The 25,048-nt window shown below is 39.1% G+C and overlaps 1 protein-coding gene across 2 annotated transcripts in view; it reads right to left on the minus strand.

The window, feature by feature from the left end:
• REPS2 (RALBP1 associated Eps domain containing 2) overlaps positions 1-25,048 on the minus strand; it is an 82,172-nt gene that overhangs the window by 25,936 nt on the left and 31,188 nt on the right. Inside the window, exons 7-16 of one of the 2 annotated variants that reach the window (XM_053387141.1) lie at positions 24,969-25,032; positions 24,030-24,172; positions 22,723-22,814; positions 21,770-21,841; positions 20,758-20,827; positions 19,995-20,069; positions 18,270-18,312; positions 15,977-16,113; positions 4,544-4,605; positions 3,463-3,540 (exon numbers count right to left, since the gene is read on the minus strand). In XM_053387141.1, coding sequence (XP_053243116.1) covers positions 3,463-3,540; positions 4,544-4,605; positions 15,977-16,113; positions 18,270-18,312; positions 19,995-20,069; positions 20,758-20,827; positions 21,770-21,841; positions 22,723-22,814; positions 24,030-24,172; positions 24,969-25,032 — 836 coding nt within the window. The remainder of the gene's footprint in view (positions 1-3,462; positions 3,541-4,543; positions 4,606-15,976; positions 16,114-18,269; positions 18,313-19,994; positions 20,070-20,757; positions 20,828-21,769; positions 21,842-22,722; positions 22,815-24,029; positions 24,173-24,968; positions 25,033-25,048) is intronic. The other variant, XM_053387142.1, reaches the window with a different exon arrangement.

Consider the following 25,048-nt stretch of genomic DNA (forward strand, 5'->3'; position numbering starts at 1 on the left):
CATCTTTAGTAACTACCTGTCTCTGTGACTTATCCATGTTTGTAGATACCATTCCATTCATATCTCCCATCATAATAATGTTGTAATCCATATAGTCCAACAATGTCTCATGCAACTTCTTAAAAAATTCAGATTTCCCCTCGTTTGGTGCATATACTCCTACTATCAAAAATTTCTCTCCTTGTGTTTGGATTTCAATTGCCACAAATCTTCCTTGGTCATCTTTAAAGATAAATTTCAGTGATAGGCTCTCTTTTGCATAAATTACTACTCCTCTCTTTTTGACCTTGTCCGATGAAATAAACTCTTGACCCAATCTTTTATTAATCAATACTTTCCTATGTAGCCTTATCACATGTGTTTCGTGTAAGCAAATCAAGTCCAATTGTTCCTTTTTCAATAAATGAAAGACTTTTTTCCTTTTCTTCGGGGAGTTAAAGCCATGAATATTCTAACTTAATAGTTGCAGAGACATGGTGTATTTTGCTTTTCCTCCAACTGCACCCAGTAGTTGTTCTTGTTCTGTCGGTGGTATCACTTTCTCTAGCTTGTCCAGTCCCAAAGGTAGTGGTACTATGTCTTGTATTCCTGGTTTTAATGCTCCTGGCTCTTCTTCAGCTTCTTTTTGCAGGTCTTCTCCGTGCTCTCTCAAAAAAATTTCTTTATCTTCCACTGATCTCATTTTAAACTTTCTCCCTTTGAAGGTAAAGGATAGGCCTTGGGGGAATTCCCACCTAAAAACGGTTCTATTTCCTCTCAACAGGGCCACCAGATCTCCGTAATTAGCCCTAAGATCCAAAAGGTATTTTGGGATGTCCTTAAATATCTCCACTCTTGATTGATGTATTCCAAAGTCTTCTGGAAGTGCAGACTCAATATTTTATCTCTTTCCTCTTTTGTTCGGAGGGTAATCAAACAGTCTCTCACCCTGTTCTTTCTCCCCCCTCTTCCAAGTCTAAAAGCGCTTACTATCTTGAAATCTTGCTTATCTGAGTCTAAGTTCCAAAAGTCTGCAAATTCCTGCGTAAGAAAATCACTCAAGCTATCTTTCTCAAGTTCAGGTACAGCCCTGATCCTTAAATTTGTCTGTTTTTCTTTCAATTCAATCATAGACAGCAATGACCTGTGATCCTCGAGTTGCCTACATATCGGTGGTATCTTTTCCTCTACAGCCAATGCTTTTCCCTTTGCTTCTTCAGCTGTCTTTCGATTCGAAGTAGATTCCTGCAGCAGTTTCTCAATAGATTCTGTATTTGAGTTCACCTTCTGCCCCAAGTTATTGATGCTTAAAGTGTTTTGATCAATTTTAGTTGTTGCTTCAGCAACTTGTTTGCTTAATTTTTCCAAAGATTCAAATTTTTTTCCTAATGCTGAAGCTAAACCCTCTTCAGATGCCATTCCTTTTAGCCCAACTTGAGCAGAATCTTCCCCTAGTGGAGCAGAAGGGCCAGATGCTGATGCTCTTCACTGCTGCAGTCTAACTTTTCCAACTTTCCCAAATCCCCCCTTTAACGAAGTAAGCAACAGTTTCAAGTCTGGAGAAACCCTTCAGAATCAAAGTATCTCTCTTACAGAGTTAGCTGTCAAAAAGTTGCATTGTCCATAAACAGCGCGATTCACAGTACGGCAGTTCTATTGTCCCTTGGCAGTCTGTTCCCAGGCATTAAGTGGTGGTCTTTGTTCCCTTTTCTCTCTTTTTTGCAGGCAAAAAATACTTCCCCCTTTTCCCTCCCCTCTCCTGCAACTCAGGGAGGGAGTTCTCTTATATTGATGTTAGGATTTAAGTCTTTTTAAAGCGATTTTCAAGGTCTTGGCTTAGACAGTCTTTGCTTTGATCTGTTTACAAGAAACGGAAGGCGGACTTCCTGTTTACACCTTCCCGCTTCGGTGCCAAATTAATACTTTTTTTTCCTTATTCCCCCGGTCTTTAAACTTGACCTACTCACGGGTAGTTGTTTGATAGCCGAATTGTCACAGGAAAAAGGTCAGTGCTCTCCGGCAACAGCTGTGCGGCTTCACTCCACGGAAGAAGCAATTGACTCTCAGCACCGTGCCAGACACCCCGTTTCACTCCGGAGCCCGGAGCCGGGCTCCTTTGCAGATTGGGGGGGCGCTAAAGGTGCCCGCCGAGTCCCACGGTCACAGGCTTCACCCGCCTGTGGTTTCAGAGAGGTCCCCGCTTCGCCGTAGCGGCAGGACCCGATTTCTGTGGAGCTAAGTCCCTCAGAACTAGAAGGATTCCGCCATTGCCGATGGCGCCGCCTCCGGAAGTCCGATTTCTGTTCTCATCCTGAAGCAAAGTTCTTAACCTGAAGCACTATTTCTAGGTTAGCAGAGTCTGTAACCTGAAGCGTATGTAACCTGAAGCGTATGTAACCCGAGGTACCACTGTATACATAAACAAACCAACTTATCTGAACCCAAATTGGGACTCAGTGGTTCTTGGTATTTTCCCACAAGTAATCAAACTGAAGAGAGGTACAGCACAATGGCCCCCCATGCTGTGCAACAAGCATCAGATTAAAGATCTCAAATATCATGCCAATATGGTTGCATGAGTTAATGCATGAATAAAATGCAAATAAGGACACTTGTAAAATTGGTAGCAGCTGATTCATCCATTACAGATTGGCTCTGATATGTGCAAATAATTGCTCATTCAACTGTTCTATTTGTGTGAGCAATCGGCTGCCCAAGAAGCATGTGGGCATGGAGGATGCCAACAGAACCCTTTGATAGCAGGAAAGCTGCCACACAGGATGGTGTCCCAAATCTCTAGCATAACCCACATTTCTCTCAGCCACCTAATCTAAATTTGGAGTCTTTGAAAGAAAATGCTGCTCAACTACTGCATTCATATAAAAAGAGTGTGGTAATTCTTTGCAACCAAGTGATTGGAAGGAAAATATTTATTTATTTTGCACTGGTCTAGAAAACTAGTTACACACATACACACACCCCAACCACATAAAATTACATAATGCCAAGATTCTGCTTCTCTTTGAATCTTTTCCATCACCCCACTCCTCTGAAAACAAATCTCTTTCACTTCTAGTTATGTATGTTCTTTTCAGCCAAGGGCCCCATTAAGTAATGTAACCCATATGCTTCTAACAACTCCAGTTGCTCTACTTGAGCAACAGCAAAGTTGAATTACAATCTCCAACTAGTATGTATAATATTTTGACCACTTTAAGGCAGGTTTTTATTGCAAGACATATAAGGTGTGAGAAAGGAATGGTGCTTAACCACAGCCAAAATACCAAGATTATGTATGTAATTTTTTTGTAAAAAAAGATTGAATTATTTGATACAGAATGTTAATCTCTCCCAAACTGCAAGTGTATAGGGAATAAGTGTTTAACAGGCAACAGTGCTTATATTTTTTTAAAGGAGGAATCTTACCGTTGTTAGCCCAATCCGTACCCAAATCAATTCTACGCTTACAATTTAAAGGTGTACCTGTTCTTGAAGCCTGAAGTCTATGTAGCTTGATTTGAGTTGAGCATTTGTTTCAGCATTTGTGCCAGGATGAGAAACCTGCAGCACAGGACAAACTTTTAGTTGTGATATATTAGGTGGCAAGAATGTCCAGAATAATATTAATTAATTAGGGAAAATCTAGCCAACTCGACATCATATGATCCCAGGGTGGTTTATGACACAATAAAAAAAGTAAAACACTAGAATGAATCCAATTTGCCACAACTTATAAAAACAGGCAAAAATACAACATATCCTTAAGCATCATGGTCACCTCACTTGTGAGTGATGGAATTCTGAATGCAGTTTTAAGGCAGAAAACGGAGCTAAAATGATAAAACTAGAGAACTAGAACTTGCAGATCAAAAATCTACTCCTCAAAGTGAACAACTTGTACTACATTATATCACATTCAAAAGAACCTGCACAAGTTTATCACTGAGTTGATCTAAATCCCAAACTCCATCCACACTACAAAACAAAATCCGGGTCAAGTAAGCCAAGAAGCCACTCTGAAGCCTGCTGTGATGTCATGCCTGCTTTCTGCAGGGATCAGCTGAACTACTACTTGGTTGTGCAGGTGATCCAACAGGCTTGATATTACCATCTATCATTTGACAGGGGATAACTCCAAGCCTGCTTTCTGGAGGAACAGGCTGTATGACTGAATTCTTTGGCTGCACAGCTGATTCCTGAAGAAAGCAGGTACCGAGTTGCCACCTACTTGGGTGGTGACTCAAAGCCCACTGTCGTTTCCTATGCCCTGCTTCCCAACAAGCTAGCTCCGACACTGACTGTAAGCCTCTCATGCCAATGCATAATTGGGGATGTACTTTAAGGCTCCTGGCAGCTGTGTCTCTACCTGCCTCCCACCTGGCGTCATGTATGATGTCAGTGTGCAGCAGGTGGGATGGTTTGGGGGAAATGGTCCCAAGGCCCAAATTGAGACCTGTGCCAGGAAACATTGCTCTTTGCCTTTCTGGAGACTCTGCCAATGGCCATTGCTCCTTTTAAAGACAACACTAAGCCAAACACTCTCATGCTGAAGTTTTATACGTACCTGTGTTACAAAAGGCCGAGGAGGTAGAGCAGGTGGTGGTGGTGGTAGCCAACCCGCCCGAACTACAAAAACACAAAACAGAAGGAGATAAAACAACATGAATGAACGCAACCTAGAACTAAACAAATCTATTAGCACTATTTGATTTTTTAAAAAACTCAGATCAATTTAAGAAAACACACTTCAAGTGAACCTATCACCACTATCTTCTATGACCTCACAGAGACATATCTATTCAGAATAAACATGACAAATACAGTCAATGCCGATGCAATTAACAAATTTCAGTGAAAGATACAGAGCTCGGTACATGAGAGTTAAACTCCCCTTGAGTTTTCTGTTCTTTGTCACAAACACTCTTGCCTTTAAAAAGTGAAGCAATATTCTAACATGGACATTAGAGAGCATTCAAAATAAAATGCGATGATGTGAAAAAGTGGAGTTGTACAGAAAACATCTGTGCCTGGAATTAGATGTTCTGGCACTTGGATGAGCTAGTTGTAGCTTTTAAATATTTTTGGCAGGAGCTGAAGAGGGAAGAGACCAAACAAGTCAGTTTAGGGCTTTATGGTAACATAATATAATTCAGTCTTCTACTCTGAGCCAGAAATCTGAGATGCTAACACCCATGATGGGACCATCCATTATACTTCCCAGTCTGGCTTCAGTTAAATCCAGAACTGCAGAGAAGACGAGGCTTTGCAAAGCAATTATAATGACACATAGATTATACGTACACATGAAGCACGACTGAAGAATCTCTTGATAGTTAACCTTCTAGCAACCCCTTATAACTGCTGATCCTTTTTAGCAAACACAATTTGAAAAGATACTTAGCAACCTCTTTTGTGTTTGTTATTTGGACATTTAAAATTCTAGCACTAAAGTCACACCATGAGAATGCTACATGGATAAATGTATCCTAAGCTATGCATCTTATTGCACATGCATTTTTTTAAGTATATCAAATCTTAACCATGTTCTCATTTTTAAACTTATTTGGGCAGGGATATTTATAAAGCATATGGGAATAATAGAGACTTATGCATTTTAAGATTTATAGGAAAATAGTGAATGCTGGCCAAGGGTATGTGTAGCAAACAAAGAAAAGGAATAAATGAGAATATTGAAGTCTGTTAATGTCTGCTGACATGCTGAAACCCAAACACCAAGGTGGTGAGCTATTAGAATTCAGGTAACGTCAACCATAAAACCCACAAACACATCTGTAGGATGAAGAAAAGTTAAACTGCAGTCATCAAATGTAAGAAAAAACATGTATTATGTTAATGGTATTTCCCCCTCCCCATTTAGCCAGTTTTTATTTTAATTTATCTAAAATATTTATATCTCACTTTTCCACATGTGTGTTTAAGGCCGCTCATGTTTTTGAAGTGAAAAATCATATGAATGTTCAAACCAAAGGTTATGGCGAGAAATGTGTTCTCTGATTAAGGTTACAGAAAAGAACAGTCCAGCTGGATCAGACCAAATGCCCATCCAGTCCAACATCCTTTTCTCACAGCTTGATACCTATGAAAAGCCTGCAAACAGGCTTCAATTAATGTATATATAGGAATCATTTTTCTGTTTAGCATTCCCATGGCATTACCTTAGTGCTAGAATTTTAAATGTTGAAACAACAAACACTAGAATTTAAATGTTGCAACAGCAAATGCTAGAATTTTAAATGTTGAAACAACAAACACAAAAAGGTTACTCAGTTCTGAAAGAGACTTCAGAATGTCATCATTCATTCATTCATTTCATATACCACCCTTTGTCTGTAGATCTCAAGGCAGTTCACAGCATAAAAATACAAGATAAAAACACAAATAAAAATAAAACAATCCAATAACCCCCCTCCCCCCACAAACACAATTAAAAATATGTAAGATGTTAGTCAACCAAAAAGGCCTGGTTGAAGAGGAAGATTTTCACGTGGTATCATGAAGGTGCAGATGAACTGCCAGGCGAACTCAATACTTGTTCAAGCTCAAGGGTATCACATCGGCCAGTTTTAAGTACAGTGGTACCTCCAGTTACAAATGCCTCAGGTTATAAACGCTTCAGGTTACAAACTCCGCTAACCTGTAAGAGTTACCTTGAGTTGATAACTTTGCCCCAGGATGAGAACGGAAATCGTGTGCTGGCAGCGCAGCAGCAGCAAGAGGCCCCATTAGCGAAAGCACGTCTCTAGTTAAGAACAGACCTCCAGAATGAATTAAATTCGTAACCAGAGGTACCACTGTACATAAAACATTTAACTTGTTTCTGCAGAACATCAACCTAGGTGCAACTCAGAATTTTCCAAGTGCGCTATGAGGCAACCCCAGATGTCTCCAGTTAAAATAATCTCAGCTGCTGATTCTTAGGGAATGGTCAGTGGGTTTAGATTTCAACATTTGGAAGGTGTGTGTGCTACAAAGTTTGGATTGCTTTTCATATGAAAAGAGGCATTTTTGTAGCATTTCCAGCTTGAGAGACCGACATAACCATGCAATTAGCAAATGGATGGATAGCTTCTTAATAGTAAATAACTTGCTTACTTATCCCAATGAAAGTATCAAATGTGACTGCCCTAATTCAGGGTTTCTTGTATAAGATTTTAAAATTAAATTGATGGCTATGCAAGAAAGTAGATTTGCCCCTGAATTTCACTTCTGTGTTTCTTGTATCCCTTAAAGTGCATCCTTAGACCTCTACTAAATAGTTCCCCCCACCCCCCATAGAGTTGCAAGGGTTGTACATATTTGGGAATGACTGTTTTCACATTTTAATCTTTCCTCTGTAGGAAAGTCTTTCCGATAATTCTTCACACTATTATCCAATTACTCCTGATAACAATTCCCCACTGATAAAACCATTTTCTTACACATCACCACCCTTCTCTGCTGAAAAACCTTATTCCCACCCTTCTCTACATGCAGGTGGAACTGACAGCCACTAAGGAAAGCCTTTTAAATTTCACTGCCAGCCTGATGTCGGTGGTGACATTTATTTCTTTCAAAAGGTTGTGTGTGTGTTCCTCCCCATGCATGCTGAGGATTCCACAGATTAGTACTTTTATTAATCCTTGTTTTATCTTTTGATGTTGCCTTTTATTTTGTATTCTGTATATTTTGTATTCTGTATTTTTTACAACTATACGGACTATATGGACCTTTGTTGGCAAGACATCACCTGCCAACAAAGGTCCGTATAGTAAAAGCTATGGTTTTCCCAGTAGTGATGTATGGAAGTGAGAGCTGGACCATAAAGAAGGCTGATCGCCGAAGAATTGACGCTTTTGAACTATGGTGCTGGAGGAGACTCTTGAGAGTCCCATGGACTGCAAGAAGATCAAACCTATCCATTCTGAAGGAAATCAGACCTGAGTGCTCACTGGAAGGACAGATCGTGAAGCTGAGACTCCAATACTTTGGCCACCTCATGAGAAGAGAAGACTCCCTGGAAAAGACCCTGATGTTGGGAAAGATAGAGGGCACAAGGAGAAGGGGACGACAGAGGACGAGATGGTTGGACAGTCTTCTCGAAGCTACCAGCATGAGTTTGACCAAACTGCGGGAGGCAGTGGAAGACAGAAGTGCCTGGCGTGCTCTGGTCCATGGGGTCACGAAGAGTCGGACACGACTAAACGACTAAACAACAACAACATATTTTACAATTGTCAGTTGCTTTGAGATATTTTCTGCAGAAAGTGGAGAATACATACAATAAATAATAATGCAGGGTACAGGACAGAAGCCCCCCCACAGGGACTCCTCTCCAGAGGATATCTGCCAGATATCGGCACAGGCCTAGCCCAGGTGCATGTTGCCAGGACAGAAGTGTGTGACCCTAATCATCATGTGAACCTTCTTCACGTATGTAATGTATGAAAGGGTCTTATGTGCATCAGATATTCATTACCTGTCTGGTGAACAGACACCTTGGGAAAGCAGGCGTGATCAACCTTCTCTTTGTAGCACCTTGTATTTAATTTGTCAACTGGGAAAATTATTTGTTTATTAAATTTGTATTCCACCCTTTCTCCCAAAGGAGCCCAGGGTGGCAAACACAATAGTGATGAAACAAAAAATAAAAATAAAGAACAATTTAAGGACATACATAAAGCACTTAAAAACCATTAAAAACATGCAGCCACCAATCACATAACAGGGCGCAATGATCAGAGCCGTTGAGATTGTCAAAAGAGCTCAGTAGGGGAAGCAGCATCACTATGGTCTCCTCTTTATCGCAGAAACAAAATTGTATTGGGTATACATTGGTTATACATATAGTTGTGGGTTATACCTGTATTTGGCTGATGACTGGGAAGAAATGGGTATGCTAAGAAAAAAAATCCAGCGTATATTGTGCACATAGCTGGAGGTGAAAGGTAACTCTTTAAACAGCAACATAGAAACCCTGCCAATCTTGAATTAGCCAATCCCCAAGTTCTTCTAGGTTGCATTAAGAGTGGAGTAGCAGAATATTTGATTAAAATAATAAAACTGGGTTCTAGTCCTGGAAAAGTTGGAGGCTACAGCATATGAAACCTGGGTATATATTGCAGTCATGTCATGTTATCCTTACAGCTAGACAAAAAGTCAAAGGATGTATCACACATCTCTTACACAGAGTTTCCAGAGCAGACTTGAGTCCATGGAAATGTAAGTAATAATGATATGTGTTAGTCTTTAGGTGACACAAGATTATTTGTTGCAAAACAGACATTCCTGTGCTGGAATTCACAAAGCCCATGTGTAGAGGAACATTTGGTCCTCCAGATGTTGCTGAACTACAACTCCCATCAACCCTGGCCATTAGCCCACAGTTGCTGGGACTGATGGGAGTAATCACGAGTGTGTGTTAAGTCTGTGTTCATAAAATGTATATAGGTATATAGGTCAGGAAGTTCCCCAGATCTTCCCAGTGTGCATATATAGACTGAAAGTGAAGCAACATCACAAATGAATCCATCATGTTGCAATCTAAAAACAGGTTTCATAATCAGTCCTGCATTCTTTCAGTGAAGGTGCTCTGAAATGCATTTAGCAGCACCTAAATGAGAAACTAGTTACTTTGAACTATGTGTTGCCAATAAGCCATAGTTTTTCTTTATATCTTGAAATCAATTTCTACTGAAAACTTCATTTTTAACCACAACAGGATTACAAAAAGTCTTCATTTGCTGTCCTTTTATTAAACTTGCTGTAAAGCCATTGCAAATATTTATTGTGTGTTCATGTCCTGACCCTTAACACTGCCATCTGTGGGGTCAGGTAAATCCCCAAGGAGAAATAGCAAATTGTATTAAAAGGAAATAATAAACTGGGGCTTCTTCCAAGCAAGGGTTTCATGTGCAGTAACTTTTCAGCACTGCCAAAGGTACAGAAAGCAGTTCATTTCAGAACATTAAGTTGTTTCTCTCACAACAGGATATATATATATATATATATATATATATGCGCTACATCTTGTTCAGCTTAGGAAAAATTTGCTGTATCTGGGCATTCAGCATTCTAGGCAAGCAAAATGCTCAGACCAGGCATGTTTGACCCAGTTTCCTGCTTTTTTTTAATCCTAAAATTCTAACTTAAGCTATTCATGAAATATTCATAAAATCCTGCTGTTTCAGAATATCTCTGACCTGTTTGAAAGTAGTATGCTTATGTTAGCACTATTCCCAGGCACAATCCAGAGTTCTTAGAACAGAGCATCAGCAAAAATCTCTTCCAAAGCAGGAGAGCAATGTGTGTGTGTGTGTGTGTGTGTGCGTGTCTCAGAGAGAAAGAAAGAAAATATGCACATGCATGTGAATGAATTTCTATATATTATAATATATATGTAGTAGACAGGCAAGTATAGTGGCATGCTAGATTTGTCACTGTTGGGTTCTGCTTGTTAGAGACAGTAATGGCATGTGTGCATGCATTTAGGAACTGAACTCATTCTCAACTGAATAAAATCTGAAAGTCAAACTCTAAAAATATTCAGAACAGAGACTATGGCTTTCAATTTTTATGCAAATGAAAATACATCCCAAACAATGCAGATTGTATATTTTGTTTTATGGAGAAACTACTGTATTAGAAATCTTGCTTATTTATGCTCACTGGGGCCACTTCCATGTGGATATCAAAGACGGGTATGTAATCCAGCGGCTTAAGTTCCACAAAAAAGATGTAATAAGCATAACAGACATTTCTGTTTCTATGAGAAGTGCCATGGAAGTAGGTGGACATCTTGAAGCATGCTAAATTTCTGGAAATGCTTGCTACATTTTTATGTAACTTTAGGGCTCTGTAGTCTAAGTGTACTTAGCAATAAAAATTCCACAGTGCAGTATATAATCATCTTAAGTCCAAAGTGCTTTATATAAAGAACAGGAGGGGGAGAAGGGTCAAAAATGGAAAGAGCAATGGCGCAACACACCTGCAGCTGGTGCTAGAAAGTACTGATTCATAATTTCTATAAACAAGTTAAGATCTTCCTTTGATCTTACATAAATGCACACACTTAGAAACAATTCAGTTCAGCACTACACACAGAGAGAAGAGAGCACATCACAGCACATCCTGCCAATATAATCTAAACCCCATGGCCTTCATATCAAGGTTGTGGAAAATAGATATTCAACAACAACCCAGAAATTGAGTCTGTTTTTTAAAATTATTATTTTTTGCATTTCGGGCTGTGAAGATCTCCAGGGGATTCCCTTAAAGGGACATGATTGCACCTTTAAGAAGTTCCCAATGCAACTCTACAGGGCAACTCAGTTAGCACAGCCCATGACAGGGAGCCGCTGTTATCACCAAGGCCTAATGAAGAGCTCTTGGAGCTCATGGGCTTCAATAGCCCTGAGAGGAGAAAGGCTGGCTTGCTGGAGAAGGAAAGAGAGAGCCAGAGAGCCAAGGAATCTCCATCTCTTGGCTTCTTCCCCTGGCAGCAGGGAGGTACAGGGCGCACTGATAAGAGGCTTCCCTCACCACTGCAGCCTGGGGAGAGGATACTGTGAGACTGGGATACTGTGTGGCCTTAGAATGCCCTAAGAAAATGCCAGCATAACTGCTGGAGCTACCATTGTTCAAATATAATAATAATAATAATAGTAATAATAATTTATTATTTATACCCAACAAAAGATTAAAAATACATTAAAACATCAGTCATTTAAAACTTCCCTAAACAGGGCTGCCTTCAGATGTTCTTCTAAACGTCAGATAGTTGTTTATTTCTCAACATCTGGTGGGAGGCATTCCACAGAGCGAGTGCCACTACCGAGAAGGCCCTCTGCCTGGTTCCCTGTAACTTCGCTTCTCGCAGTGAGGGAACCGCCAGAAGGCCCTCAGCGCTGGGCCTCAATGTCCGGGCTGAATGATGGGGGCCGCGACTGTTTAGGGCTTTAAAGGTCAGCACCAAGACTTTGAATTGTGCTCAGAAATGTACGGGGAGACATTGTAAGAAAGCCAAAGAGTACTGGGAGATGATATACTCAGAATTAAAAAAGATGTTAAGGGGCTCGTTTCCCAAGAAACCAGAGATGTTCTTATTGAGTATAGTAGAGGGGGAAATACCCAAGAAAGTATTTAGTCTTTTCCTTTATGCAATAACAGCAGTGAGAATAATTTATGCCCCGAAGTGGAAGGACAAAAATAGATTGGCAGAATAAGCTAATAGAATATGTGGAGCTAGCAATGTTGACTGAAAAGATAACAAATCAGGATGAGTCCAATATAAAAGAAGCATGGGAATACTTTTGCGAATATTTAAAGAAATATAACAATCAGATAAACTTCCAAGTGGGGTTAGATATATGAGCAGCAGTTAAAAATAAGCAGAAGATGGGTGGCAATTAAGGAGATGCAGCTTAACAAGGACTAAATAAGACCCCACTGAGGGATGTGTATGGAAGTCAAGTGTGTGGAGTGTAAGATTAACGATGACAATTGTATAACTGATGTACTAAGATATGTAAGCTACATACTGTATTTTCCGTCTATAAGATGCCCCCATGTATAAAACGCCCCTATTTTGGGTGACTCAGATTAAGAAAATGGGAGGAGATGTATCCATGTATAAGACGCTCCCTAATTTTTGCCTTTTTCTAAAGGGAAAAACCTAGTCTTATACATGGAAAAATATGGTAATTATTAGTTGTTGTTTTTTTAAAAAAGCTTGCATTTCCCTGCCCTGTTTTCAATGGTGGCTCACATTTGAGCATATTCCTCCATGGACCAAGAAGCATTCAACGTGTCACTCCCTCAGGGGCTCTGCTAGGAAAGGGGCTATTAGATGAATATTAAACCCCAATATCTGCATGGAAACTTCCTGCAACAACCTTGGATCCTGGTGTTCATTATTTAATCTACACTTCTAGTACGTGCAATTACAAACTCCTTAATACTTGTTTAAATCAGGTCAATTTGAAAGGACACGATCTTTGTTAAAATTCCAGTATGCCAAGATTATCACTGAGGTACCCTTTCAATTTTGAATTACCCCTTCTGATTGGAAAAAAAACTGGTAAGGCAAAATGTTTTGTTTCTCTTTCATCAGTGCCAATCTATAAGTAAGTTCCTGTATTCTACTGTTTAAAGTTCTGCTTTACTATTTTCTTCAAACATCCAGCTCCAAATACATAGCTTGTGACTGTGTTAAAAATTAATTACCTAGCTCCAGATTCTGAAGCAGGAGTGTACAGCTCTACTCATTTATTCAGGACTTGTACAAGTTTTTCAGGGGGGAAAGGTGCCCTTTCATCCACAGCCTGCTGTCATAAAGCAACTTGAATAGAATAGTACATTTAACATGAATGGGAATTCATGATTTACAGGTGGAAGCGTTGTATGACTTTTCCCTGTATTTATAGAAGGCTAAGGAAAAACCCCAGATGCCTACTCAGTTCCTATTTCACATGCATTTGTGGGCTTTCTGAATAATACAACCCTAAATGCAGAGCTATATGACAGAAGACTACATGGCAATGTGTATAGGATCTAAATGCTCTGATTCTGCTTATATTTTACATAACCCATTTAATTTATGTGGCTTCATCACAGTTTGATGAAGACTTAAATTATACTAAGCATGCATAGCCGGCAGAAGATTGTACCAGTATCTTAAATTTAAGTAATACCTTAAGTGTTCTGTGGGTGGGCTTTGTTGGTTTTTATCCAGCCATATAAAACTTGAAAGACTAGTCTGAGTTGCCACCTTTCTTAATTTAATGTACTGATCAGACTATTAAACACAGCATGATTAAAAGGAACACAGCATAGGAAATGCAGCATGAGGCAAATTGCTGGCACACACCAGCTCTTCTGTTAAGGAATTAAGCAGCCATTTGCACAGTCTGTAGCAGAAGGAGCAGTACAAAGCTGGCCAGGTGGAAGAAGTCCTGGAACCAGAAATGTTCAGTATGCAAAGCAGAGACACAGAAGGCAGCATGATGAATTGTTGAGAGATGCTTTTTTGGGTCACTGCATCATAATGAAAACATATCACAGTGCTGCGGTCTCCACTATTACCAAAGATAGTTGGATGTGTGTGCATCTATAAAATTATATATGCAAACATATAAATACACACACCAAACCTTTTGGATCATTTAGTCCAACCCCCTGCAACGAAGGAATCCTTCACCCAACATGGGGCTCAAACCCACAACCCTGAGAGTCTCATGCTCTACTGGCTGAGTTATCCCTTAGGCAATATTTGTATGTATGTATAAGAAGAAACATACATTTAATAAATTAATAAATAAATCTCCATCAATGGATAGTAAGCAAACAATGAAAAAGAACCCCTCCGAAACAAAAATTGTATGATTGGTTTCTCAGATGATTACAAATCGACAAAATCTCCATACGATGGAGGCACAGATCTTTTTCCTAGCCAAAGTCACCAGCAACTTTGCAAAAGGATGGCACTGCTGAGGTGAGAGCAAGCTTAAAGACATAAATGATGACAGTTTTGCCAGGCATCTAAAATGGCAGCTTTGGCTTCACCTGAAGTTTGACAGTCATTTGAAAAAATGTTTAATTTAAAAAACCCAAGCAGGTGCCATGTGCTGTTTTCCAAGAAGAATATGAAAATAGCTGAGTAGTAATACATTAAACTTGGTCCATAAGCTACAGAATTTGCTTTATTTTTAACAAAAAACTATCCTATTAGTTTTGAACCAAAGTCCCTCTTACTCATGAGCTTTAAACTGTGCTAACATGCAGTTGCGTTTTCTTAAGCCATATGTGGCATTGCACAACTGTCATATATAGTATTGCAGCCTATCAATTATCTGATAAATATATGCAAAAACCTGGGGTGTATCAAACACCAGTCAGGCCATAATATTTGGCTAGCATGCTGCATATAATCCAGGAGGAGGAAATTTGACAAACTTGTCTGTTTACTAGAAGTTCTCTGGAAGCACTGGACATTTCAGAGCAAGGTTATATACAGGAATGCACTGTTCAACCAGTAAACATGAAGGGCTAAAGACTGGTTCACCAGTGCAAGTACATGGCTTCATTTCCCATTTTTTGTGAACTGCTTTGAGGGTTTTTACAATCAAGCAGTTTATAACTTTTATAAACTTTTATACATCCATCCCCGACAGATGACTCCTCACCTGAGAAGAATCTGTCTTAGGGTGATTTAGAGCCCACAGAAGCTCAGGAATGGCTCACAACAACAGTCAAGGAAGAAAAAGGGGGCCTTTGGGTGAGACCGGCAGGCATACCACCCCCCAGAAAGGAAGCTCAGCTTCTGAAGCAGAGACAGAACCATCCCTGAAATCCTGGGAATGATGGCACCTCAAGAGGCAGACCAAGTAGAATGCTTGAGTGCAGAAGAGGACTCCTTGTAAGCTGTGACTTAGGACTCCTCCTTAGGAGAAGGATTCTCTGTAGAAGATTCTAGGGGGCTGCTGATCTGCTGCTGGACCAACATCTTGCTACTAGCCCTGGGTCTTGTATCTGATCCTTGGCCTTGGCTTACCTGCACCTTGGAATGCCCCTCGACTTGCCTCTTGCCTGAGCCCTTGTTGGAACCTCTGATTGCCTGGAATTGGACTTTGGGTTGCCTGTTGCTGCTGTCTATGCCCACAACAGCCTTGGTTGTTTGGAAGATCCCCTGGAACACGGCTGGGCAGGACACATTTCCTCATGACTCCCGGAAGAAGAGTAAGTCCAGCAACTCAGTTGAGTGGCACTTTCAACTCGCACTGACAGTGAGTGAAAAGGAAGTTCTATCTGTGCCGACCCATTGAATATTCAAATTGTCATCTGATGTTGCAACATCAAGAAATGAAGAAGCAGCTGTAAGTGCCTGTGCAAATAACTGGGAAATTGTTTGGCATGTAACTACTACAGTTGCCTTTAAAGCCTATTACAGTATTAACAACCATTAACCAGCAGAGGCCATATATAAAGGGTTGCGAAACTTTACCTTGTGTGTTTTGCTGGAACATCCTATTGAGATCTAAGGAGGATGCTCTGGAATGTGATTTCTGTGGCCTTGGTGGGGGGGTTGGTGGTTCTCCCCCCTTTTTCATTGCATCTTCTATAGATGTGCTTGAATAAGATCTTGGTTAAAAAAAAGACAAGATTAAAAGGGGAAAGCTACTGGGGTTTTTATGCCTACTGCAAAGGTTGTAAAAAACAGACACTGGAAGAATGTATTCATTAAATATGACATACCCCCTGACTTTATGTTTAGGGACGGTGCTTTACAGCCACATGGTGGAGCCAGCTTGAGTCCACTCCGCAATAATATTTAATGTGAACTGTGTGTGTCATACAGGCAGAATTCTGATTCGTATTAAGCATTATTGTGGTGTCAGTGGAAAGGATGTAATTACCTACCATGTGAAACTTCTCTACCGTATGAGGATTGTAACACCTCCTTCAAACACACACAAGTCATAGTACTGTGCCAGGATGTTCTTTGGGTAGAACTAGGATAAGCGCCTCATAGTTATCTGATGACTTGGCTCCTCGCCTTTAGCTATCATCGGCAGAAATCACACTTAAATGCACTTTATTTAAGGATAATATATGGTAAACCTATATATGGATGGAAATGTGTACATAAAACATCGGAAACAGATCATTCCAGGGATTACATACTGAAGGATTTTGAATACGATACAGGCAAGTGTACACAACACATATAGTGTGTGCAATTCTTTATAGTAAGGAGTCTTACGTATAACTGACATTCTAAAAACTGTGGCTTTTAGAGATGGGTAGTTTTTGAAAACTCCTTAGTTGTATATATTACATTGCAAGACCAAGGCATGGAATGCTGCAGAGCTAGACTTTTTTGTTTTTAACCTAAGGGCCACATTCCCTCATGAACAAACTTCTGGGGCCTTAATCCTAGGCTGGGCCAGACGCAAAAAGTGAGGAGCAACTGTTGTGACTCTTACCTTTGTACAACAGGCCCATGCAAGGGGGCGGGGGAGCAGCTGGGTACCCTTGCCCTGGGCCTCGGAGGCCAAAGCAAAAAAATTAGGGACAGACTGGGGGTTTTGTTGGAGTTTATTATTTATTAAATTTGTATACCGCCCTACACACAGGTCTCAGGGCAGTTCACAAGATAAAATCACAATATATAAACACAAAATACATAATCAAAATAACCCCCCCAAGCACATTTTAAAAGGGCAATAAAATTATAACTTTATTCCAACAAGACTCTTGTCCCAGGCCTCTGATAAGCTCTGCACAAGCCTGATAGGCTACACTGAAGCTCTGCAAGTATCAAAGGTTTCTACACTACCCCTACCCACACACAAGTATCCTCCATTCAGGCAAATAACAGAAATCATCACAGTTAAGAACGCAACAGCCTGTTGGATTAGGCCAAAGTTCTATCTACTCCTGCAAAAGGTCCTCGTAGTGGCCAACCACTGCAAGCAGAACCTGAGCACAACAACGAACTCTCATCCACATGCACCTTGGGCAACTTTCTTAGCAACTGAGTGGTTGCAAATGAGGCACAGGGAAGTCTTGGGGATGTGCAGAACTCTACACATAGGTCTTTGGATCTAAGCCAATAACTGTTTTCAGTGCTGACTAGAATATAGTTGATGTTTGTTACCGTTTCATTAAAAATGGAAACAAAACACTAAGATCATTATGAATTTTCATGAGGATTCTTAAACAGTGCAGAGTTACACATGCTTAAACTTCTGTTTTAGGCATGCCTAAATCTGAGTTAGATTTAGGCATCATTGTGAGCCTTTACCCAACCAATTATATTTACATCTACTTCACTCAATTCAAATCATTTCACTTCATCTAGATAAATTCCCCTACCTGTAGCTGTCTTTTTCACTGCCAAGGGATTCAGATGGATTTCCTGAACGTTTTCTAACAGGAATTTCCATTATTTTGCTCTGCACGATTAAGAAATCAATCTCTTCAATTTTAGTTCACTCTCCCATCATATGCGAATAGTTTATATATATTATGCGATTAAGCATACAAATGCACTAGCTATCACTTGTAGTTCTTACTTTTACCCTGCCAAGAATTGCTAACTGGTTAATGATTCATAGCAAGCAAGCCTCCATTTTTTATATAATGATGGGTTTTTTTCTTTGCAAGGGGGGAGGGGAAATCATCAAGTTATTTTCACACCTGGATGCATAGACTGCGAACCTGTAGAAGGTAGCAGGCAAGAACAGGTGCACACAGAAAGAAATGAGTTATTCTTTGTTCTTGCCTTTGCTTACCTGGATCTTGGTCTTGCTTTAAGTGTGTTGGATTCCTGAGCAACTGTAACAAAGGATCACTTGTTAGGAATATTTTCAGGAAGTCAGATTCCCCTAATTATCAGTGATGCTTCAAGATGGATCACTGTAAACATGTGGTGCCTAACAGCACTACTGAGCACTTGGATATAAGGCATTTCACATTTTAAAAAAATCCTTGACTGTATTCTGAGGTCTGAACAAGCAGACTCCATTTGAACAATCATCTCTCAGTGTATTAAGATGAGATATGAGCAAGCTTTGTGCTCCCACATGTGAGCTAAGAAACAAGCAGGGAAGTTTTTGGTTCATCCAAACTGGAAACCTCTGGTTACTGACTTCCAAACAAGCCAAGTTACTAAGCCATGGTAAAAAGTTGGCTTGCTAACCTGACTTGTTTGGAAGTCAGTAACCTTAGGTTCCCTGGTTCAGACATAATGAGAAACTATACTCTATTTATTTAGCAAAATGTATATACCACTTACTGGACAGAAAACCTGTTTGTTTGTTTGTTTGCCACCCATCTGACTGGGTTTTCCCAGCCACTCTGAATGGACAGCTTGTTCCTGGCCCAATAAAACCATCATTTATTGAACTAAGATTTTTTTATCTGCACTGGGCCATTAGCAGTATGACATGTGAACCTCTCATGCTATAGCAATAATATACAAATTGGCCTGTGCAGCTATATTCTATACATTATTATACTGCTGTACCTGTTACAAGTTTTCATTGTATAACCACATAAAATTGCAGCCATGGGAGGAGAACTCAAAGATGGTTCAATTGGCCATGACAAGCAATGATCTATTGATTGTTCGAAAAACAAAGAACATAGAAAACTTACAGAACAGGAAGATACCTAAGATATACTATTTCTTCCTGAGATACTAACTTTTCATATATAGAGTGGTTTGGTTTTAACATGCAGGACCATTCAGACATATACATCTCCTTTCAAGTGGTACATTTTTCTGTATGTTTATATGAACTATAAGGAGGCAGTATTATACTAAACGAAAGTGACAGTCAATAAAGTTCAGGAAGATAAGTAAATTTTACTAAGTGGCTCATCACTTTAGCTCATGTGTAAGTTCAGGACTTTTTGCATAAGGAAGATTGGATAGTTATTAATTCATTAATGACAATCCTCTTATGTAGGAGACAGAACTTCAGCAGCAGGTCTCAGCGACCCAATTTTGCTAGGTGTGTTTTGGATTATTTCTTTTTTGAAACAGTTTTAAAAATGTTAATAAGATAGCTTTTATAGAGAGATCAAAATAAAGTATATCTTTTTCTAACAATGTGAGAAAAAACAAGTGCTATTAAATTCTAATGATTATGCATAAGATTGAAGTTTAAATGTAACAAGGAATAAGCTTCTTTTCATTTTTCTTCCTTCATTCACTAGACCAACAAATACACAAGTCTTACAAAAGCTTCTCTAATACTTCACACAGTGAAGAGGAAAAATATTCCAAGGTAGAGCCAATTAGTTATAATAGGCAGACAGCTATGTATGCACAAGATTCTGGTCAATACTTTATATATACTGGAAACCCTTGAAGCCATTTTCTTTATACTGCCGATAGCTAATAACCCAATAATAAATATATTTTATGCTGAAGCAAGCACCAATGTAAGTAAACTTAGAGATTCCACATTAAAACAAACCTGCTTCTGTGTTATATAGGAATTTTTCCATACCTGTTTTGACAGCCAAGTGCTGAGATGCTTTGACTTCCTTCTGTATTGTCTGGGAAGAAGCACTAACTTTCAGACCTTAGTAAAAACAAAAACCGGAATGTTACTTGTTATTAATTATTCCACAGAGGAAAAAAGGTTATTCCAGTTACCACTTCTAACTCTTATATGTCCCTATAAATGTCCTTGTCACACGCTAAGAAGAATTCAGCTCACACAGAGAGTTATCAGGGCTATCTAAGACCAACGCTGAAGTTACATAATATAGATAAGCTTCAAGATACATTTAACTTCAATAATGTTTGTTGTTTCCTGCATAGACTTCCCAACAGTAAACTACCCTTATGAGTTTTTAGTTGAGATGTAAACCATTGGAAGCCCAGGATAAAGTATGCAGAAGCTTAGGAAAAACATTTAGTAGCTAAATGGATAAGAATAGTACATATATCATGCATAACCTTACCAGAGCTTAGCCTTAGTTCTTATAACATTACTATAATGTTGTTCCACAGATGGTTGTGTGAGAAATCAATACTGTCTGAGGCAGTTATGCAGAAGCATCAATCTTGATTACGAAATACAAGCACTGAGCTTTTTCAGTAGGTAAGAGGACGGGGCTGGGGGGGGGAGCCCTCATTGACAGGAGCCACATGCCTTGCCAAAGATGCCCAGTTTCATTTCATTTTCTTAACCAAGAAGAACTGTATAAATTATCCATTTTCAGCTGAAACCTAATTAATTAAAAGACAGCAGTTTGCTATTGTACCTTGTTTGTCATCATTAACTGTGTCCTGTGTCAGGGCAACTTTATCAGACATCTCTTCAAGTGAAGTCTCCTTATAAAAGAGAGGAAAAGTAAGCTTGTAATTTAAAAAAGAAAAAGAAATAGAGAAGGGCAACCTGCAAATCATTTTAGAGGTTACAGGCTGACAGAAACCTGTAGGTCTGGAGAGACCTCAGGAGAAGACCTTAGAAGAAGAGTACAATCAGGACAAATTTAATTTCCTATATTATATAATCTAGTTTTGAAGCTAAACTATGCGTCACAAAGCAAGCTGGTGGGCTGAATTTGAAAGGAAGTGAAACAGCAAAGGAATTGCTTCACAAATGTGATATAAACGGCAATTCTACATACAATTATTCAGTAGTAAGCTCCATTGTGTTCAGTGACTTATTTACAAGAAACTGTGTTCCATATTGCAGCCAAAGTCTTGTTCTCTTCTTTTACTACATCTAACACAGTACATTGCAGCAAGAGTTCTGTCCACAGTGAAAACCTGAAACTTATGCTTGTAACCCAACAATCATATGATGACTGCATTGCAATCACAATCAGCCTGTTGGTTCATCTCATATTTCAATCATTTTTCAGGGTCATGTGAACAGGTCCTATTGTATGAGAATTGTCCAAATGCAATTTGTTAACAGGTTATAGTTCCAGCATTGTATTTGCCAGGAAATTATCCAATGAAGTAACCTCTCTTTCTCCTACTATTTCACAGTCATCTTTTTTAAATGCACATGCAGTAATAATTTTTCAGCAAGGATACAAAAGGGTATATAAGTAAAATCAAAACTGAGGGAGGTTACTGGTTTTTTCTGTTTGTTCGTTTGTTTTGGGTGTGCTATATCTTTTGTGTTTTCATTTTGTACTTTTATGCTGTAAATTACTCTGTGGATCTTTGGATGAAGGGCTGTTTATAAATTTAATTAATAAATAAATAAATGCAATTCTACACAGCGACTAATGCAATAAATATAAAGAAATGGTCACCAACTGGGTCAGTGGAAGTTGCCTCAAAGAGAATCAATGGTTCCGAGTTGCTTGGATCTTCACGAACAGTTTCAAGCTGGTTATTTTTAAAATTGAGGGATAAAATAAATGAGAGAGAGAAGCATAGATCATCCTCTGTAGTGTGAAAAAGCACATCAGTATAAATTCTAAGACTAGAAGCTTTCACAAACAGTTATATAGCAGTGACAATTGAATAATTCTTGTTCAGTTTTGAAAGAAACTTTTAACAACAAATCTATTGCTGAAGCCAGGCAACCAAAGTTTCCCAGTCTCGTATTTATTGTAGCTTATAGTGAGAAATTGTTTCTAGAGTAAGAATAAAATTATGTATGGGCAGACCATATATAGGTGGTATAAAGAATTGAAACATGGCCTCATACTAGAATTGAAGCTCCACCCTCATACTGAAGCTCAACCAGGTTGGGCATTGCCTGTGTGAATATTGGGGGCTCATTGGCAGCTCCATACTACTGGCTGTCCAAAGTCTGGCGCTGACCTTGTCTTTCTGGGTTTCTCCTTGTTATCTGTACTATCACTCAACACATTCTACAGCTGATCCCAGATGTGGGGAACCTTTGGCCCTCATCTCTGGTCATCAAATATGCTTCCTTTGGCTGATGGTAGTTGTAGTTCAGCAACATCCAGAGCACCAAAGGTTGCCCACACTACACATTTCTCTATAACCACTTATAGTCCATTATGCATAGAAGGTCTAGCCAGGAGCACAGAGAGTAACCTGCTAAAGGTAAACTAAGCATGGAGTGTTGATTATCCAACGGTTAAATCAGTCTCATACAGGATACAAAGTCTCTCTCTCTCTCTCTCAACCGTTTGTTTTAAAAATTTAAAATTAAAGTTAAATTAAATTTAAAAGAAGTGACAAGCAAAACAGAGGTGCGTTTTTAAAAAACACACCAGCAGGTGAGTTTTTCTTACTTCAGTCCTACTGAAGTCCCTTGTTTGTTGACTTGCTGCCAATGATTCTGAATAAGAATTCAAGACACGGTCACTTTTAGGCTGAAGAGGAGCTAAATCGAAAAGATAGAAAAACAAATAAGTCCTTGCATTAACCTTTATGTGAACTGTGAACATTTTCTGTGAACTGCACAACTGTATTAATGTTCTTCCTTAATATATTGTGTACTATTATCTGACAAGTACTTTTTATTTTAAAATGCTCTTTTATTCTATTCCAGGGCTATGGACATGCCATTTTTATGGAGGAAAAACTATTGATTTTTATTTGGGGCCACTGGGGGACCTGTGGCCCTCTGGATGTTTCTGAGCTCCAACTCCTAATACCCACTGGTCACGCTTGCTGGGGCTGATGGGAGTTGGAGTCCAACAACTTTTGGAGGGCTACAGATTTCTTCACCCCACTATGTGCTGCTGGGGGGACAACTCCACTAAAGTTAGTTTCATATTCTAGGGTTCCTGGTTTGTTGTTATGTGCAAATAAAGGACTGTGTTCTTAGAACAAACTCTGGATGTTTAAACAGTGCCATTTCATAACTCACTGATTAGTTTTGAAATTGACTGGGAAATCTGGTTTCTATGTAATGCCAGAAATATTGGAAACTGAAAATAACTTTCTTCTCTTTCTCCCCCCCCCCTTTAGTTTTCCATTAGTATCTGCTGCTCTGGGCCGTAACTGGAGTCCAAGGGTTACACACATGTGAAGGTGGTAGATAGTTTGTGTTAAGGACTCTGAGTGAGAGGCAGGGAAGGGAAGACTTCCCAGGGTGAGAGCTGGGAGGGTCCACCACTTTCTGTGTGAGACAAGGGTTAAGAGCTACCTTCAAGAGAGGACTCTGCGTTTTATCTTCTCTGTCTCTGGTTTTGTTTGTGTTTAGAATAGTTTCTTTTCTCTTATTACATTATGAAAAAGTTTTAATAAAAATTTTATTTTAAAGAAAGAAAGAAAGAAATTAATTCTGGTGAAGATATCCTCCTTGTAGTGTAAGAGGAGGAGTGAGATGAGTGCTATGTTCATACACATAGCACTAAACCATGGTTTAGTGCACAATCATCAATGCATATCATCAATGTGTTAGTCAAGCCAAGCACATCTTTTATGCTGGTGTTAATTCTGCTAAGCTGGTTCCTTCAGCTCTGTCATTTAGATGCAATTTAGAGCCCATCTTTTCCCAGAATTGTACCTCAAAATAGACATTGGTTAAAATGCCATTTTAATCCACAGATATTTTTTTTTAAAAAAAACCCCACAAATACTAAAGCTTCACCTGCTTGAAAACAGTCAGGCAGCAGAGTCTCTGGCAAGGTGTCCGGCAAAAGATAACCATTTTTCCGAGCAACAACAAGGTGAAAGGCGGCACAAAACTCTGGTAACGTCAGTGCTCCGTCACAGTCTACATCACTTAGCTCCCTGTGAATAAGATAGCTGAGTGCATTATTGAAATAAAAATCTTTGTTTGCATGCACAATATATATAATTGTGGGGAACGCTGCTTTTGAGTTATAGATTTGTTTTATTTTGACATTTAAGATGTTTTTCTTTAAAATTTATTTCATTAAACCATTGTAATTTTTCTTTAATACATTCCTTTTCTGAATATTTTAATCTCTCTCTCTCTCTCTCTCTATATATATATATATATGCCAATGCTCCTCCTTACAAGTTTAGAAATTTAATAGGATTCATATAAAACTGAAGTTGCAATGGGCCATATGCAATGTCAGCTAGATAGATTTCTTTAAAAAAACAACAGGGTAAGGCCTCATTAGTAAAGTGTTGATGAATTATGCAGCAGTACTTTTTAGATAAGTTAGGTATTAATTAGGTTTCAACTGATAAGCACAGCTAGAACTGAAGCTTATGATGTTATCTTAACTATTCTGAATGTATGTTTATCTGAATCCATTTCACAAAAATATCTGTTGAATTATTGTGCTAATTATGTTCTTTAAGATATTCTTCTAGTGTGCATTGCTGTTCAAATCTCTCCAGTCCTGCTGAGAAGGGACAGTATCTCTACAAAGATAACAAGCATAAAATAAAGATCAACATACACCCTGCTGTGCCTGGACCTCAAAGTGATTTTGATGGGAGCAATTACTGTGATTTCTTTAGAGATAAATTGTAAGAAGTATGAAGAACTTTCAGCCACAGTAGTTTCTCTCACACACAATAAAATTAATCTGAATTACAAAACAGTACTTACCATATGTGCGAAAGCTCAGGGATTGGCAGCTTAGATTTTGTGAAGAAGTTCTTAGCCACAGAGCCTGTCAACAGAAATGG

This window comes from Podarcis raffonei, chromosome 4 (assembly GCF_027172205.1).
Source record: "Podarcis raffonei isolate rPodRaf1 chromosome 4, rPodRaf1.pri, whole genome shotgun sequence".
In the NCBI taxonomy this organism is placed as follows: domain Eukaryota; kingdom Metazoa; phylum Chordata; class Lepidosauria; order Squamata; family Lacertidae; genus Podarcis; species Podarcis raffonei.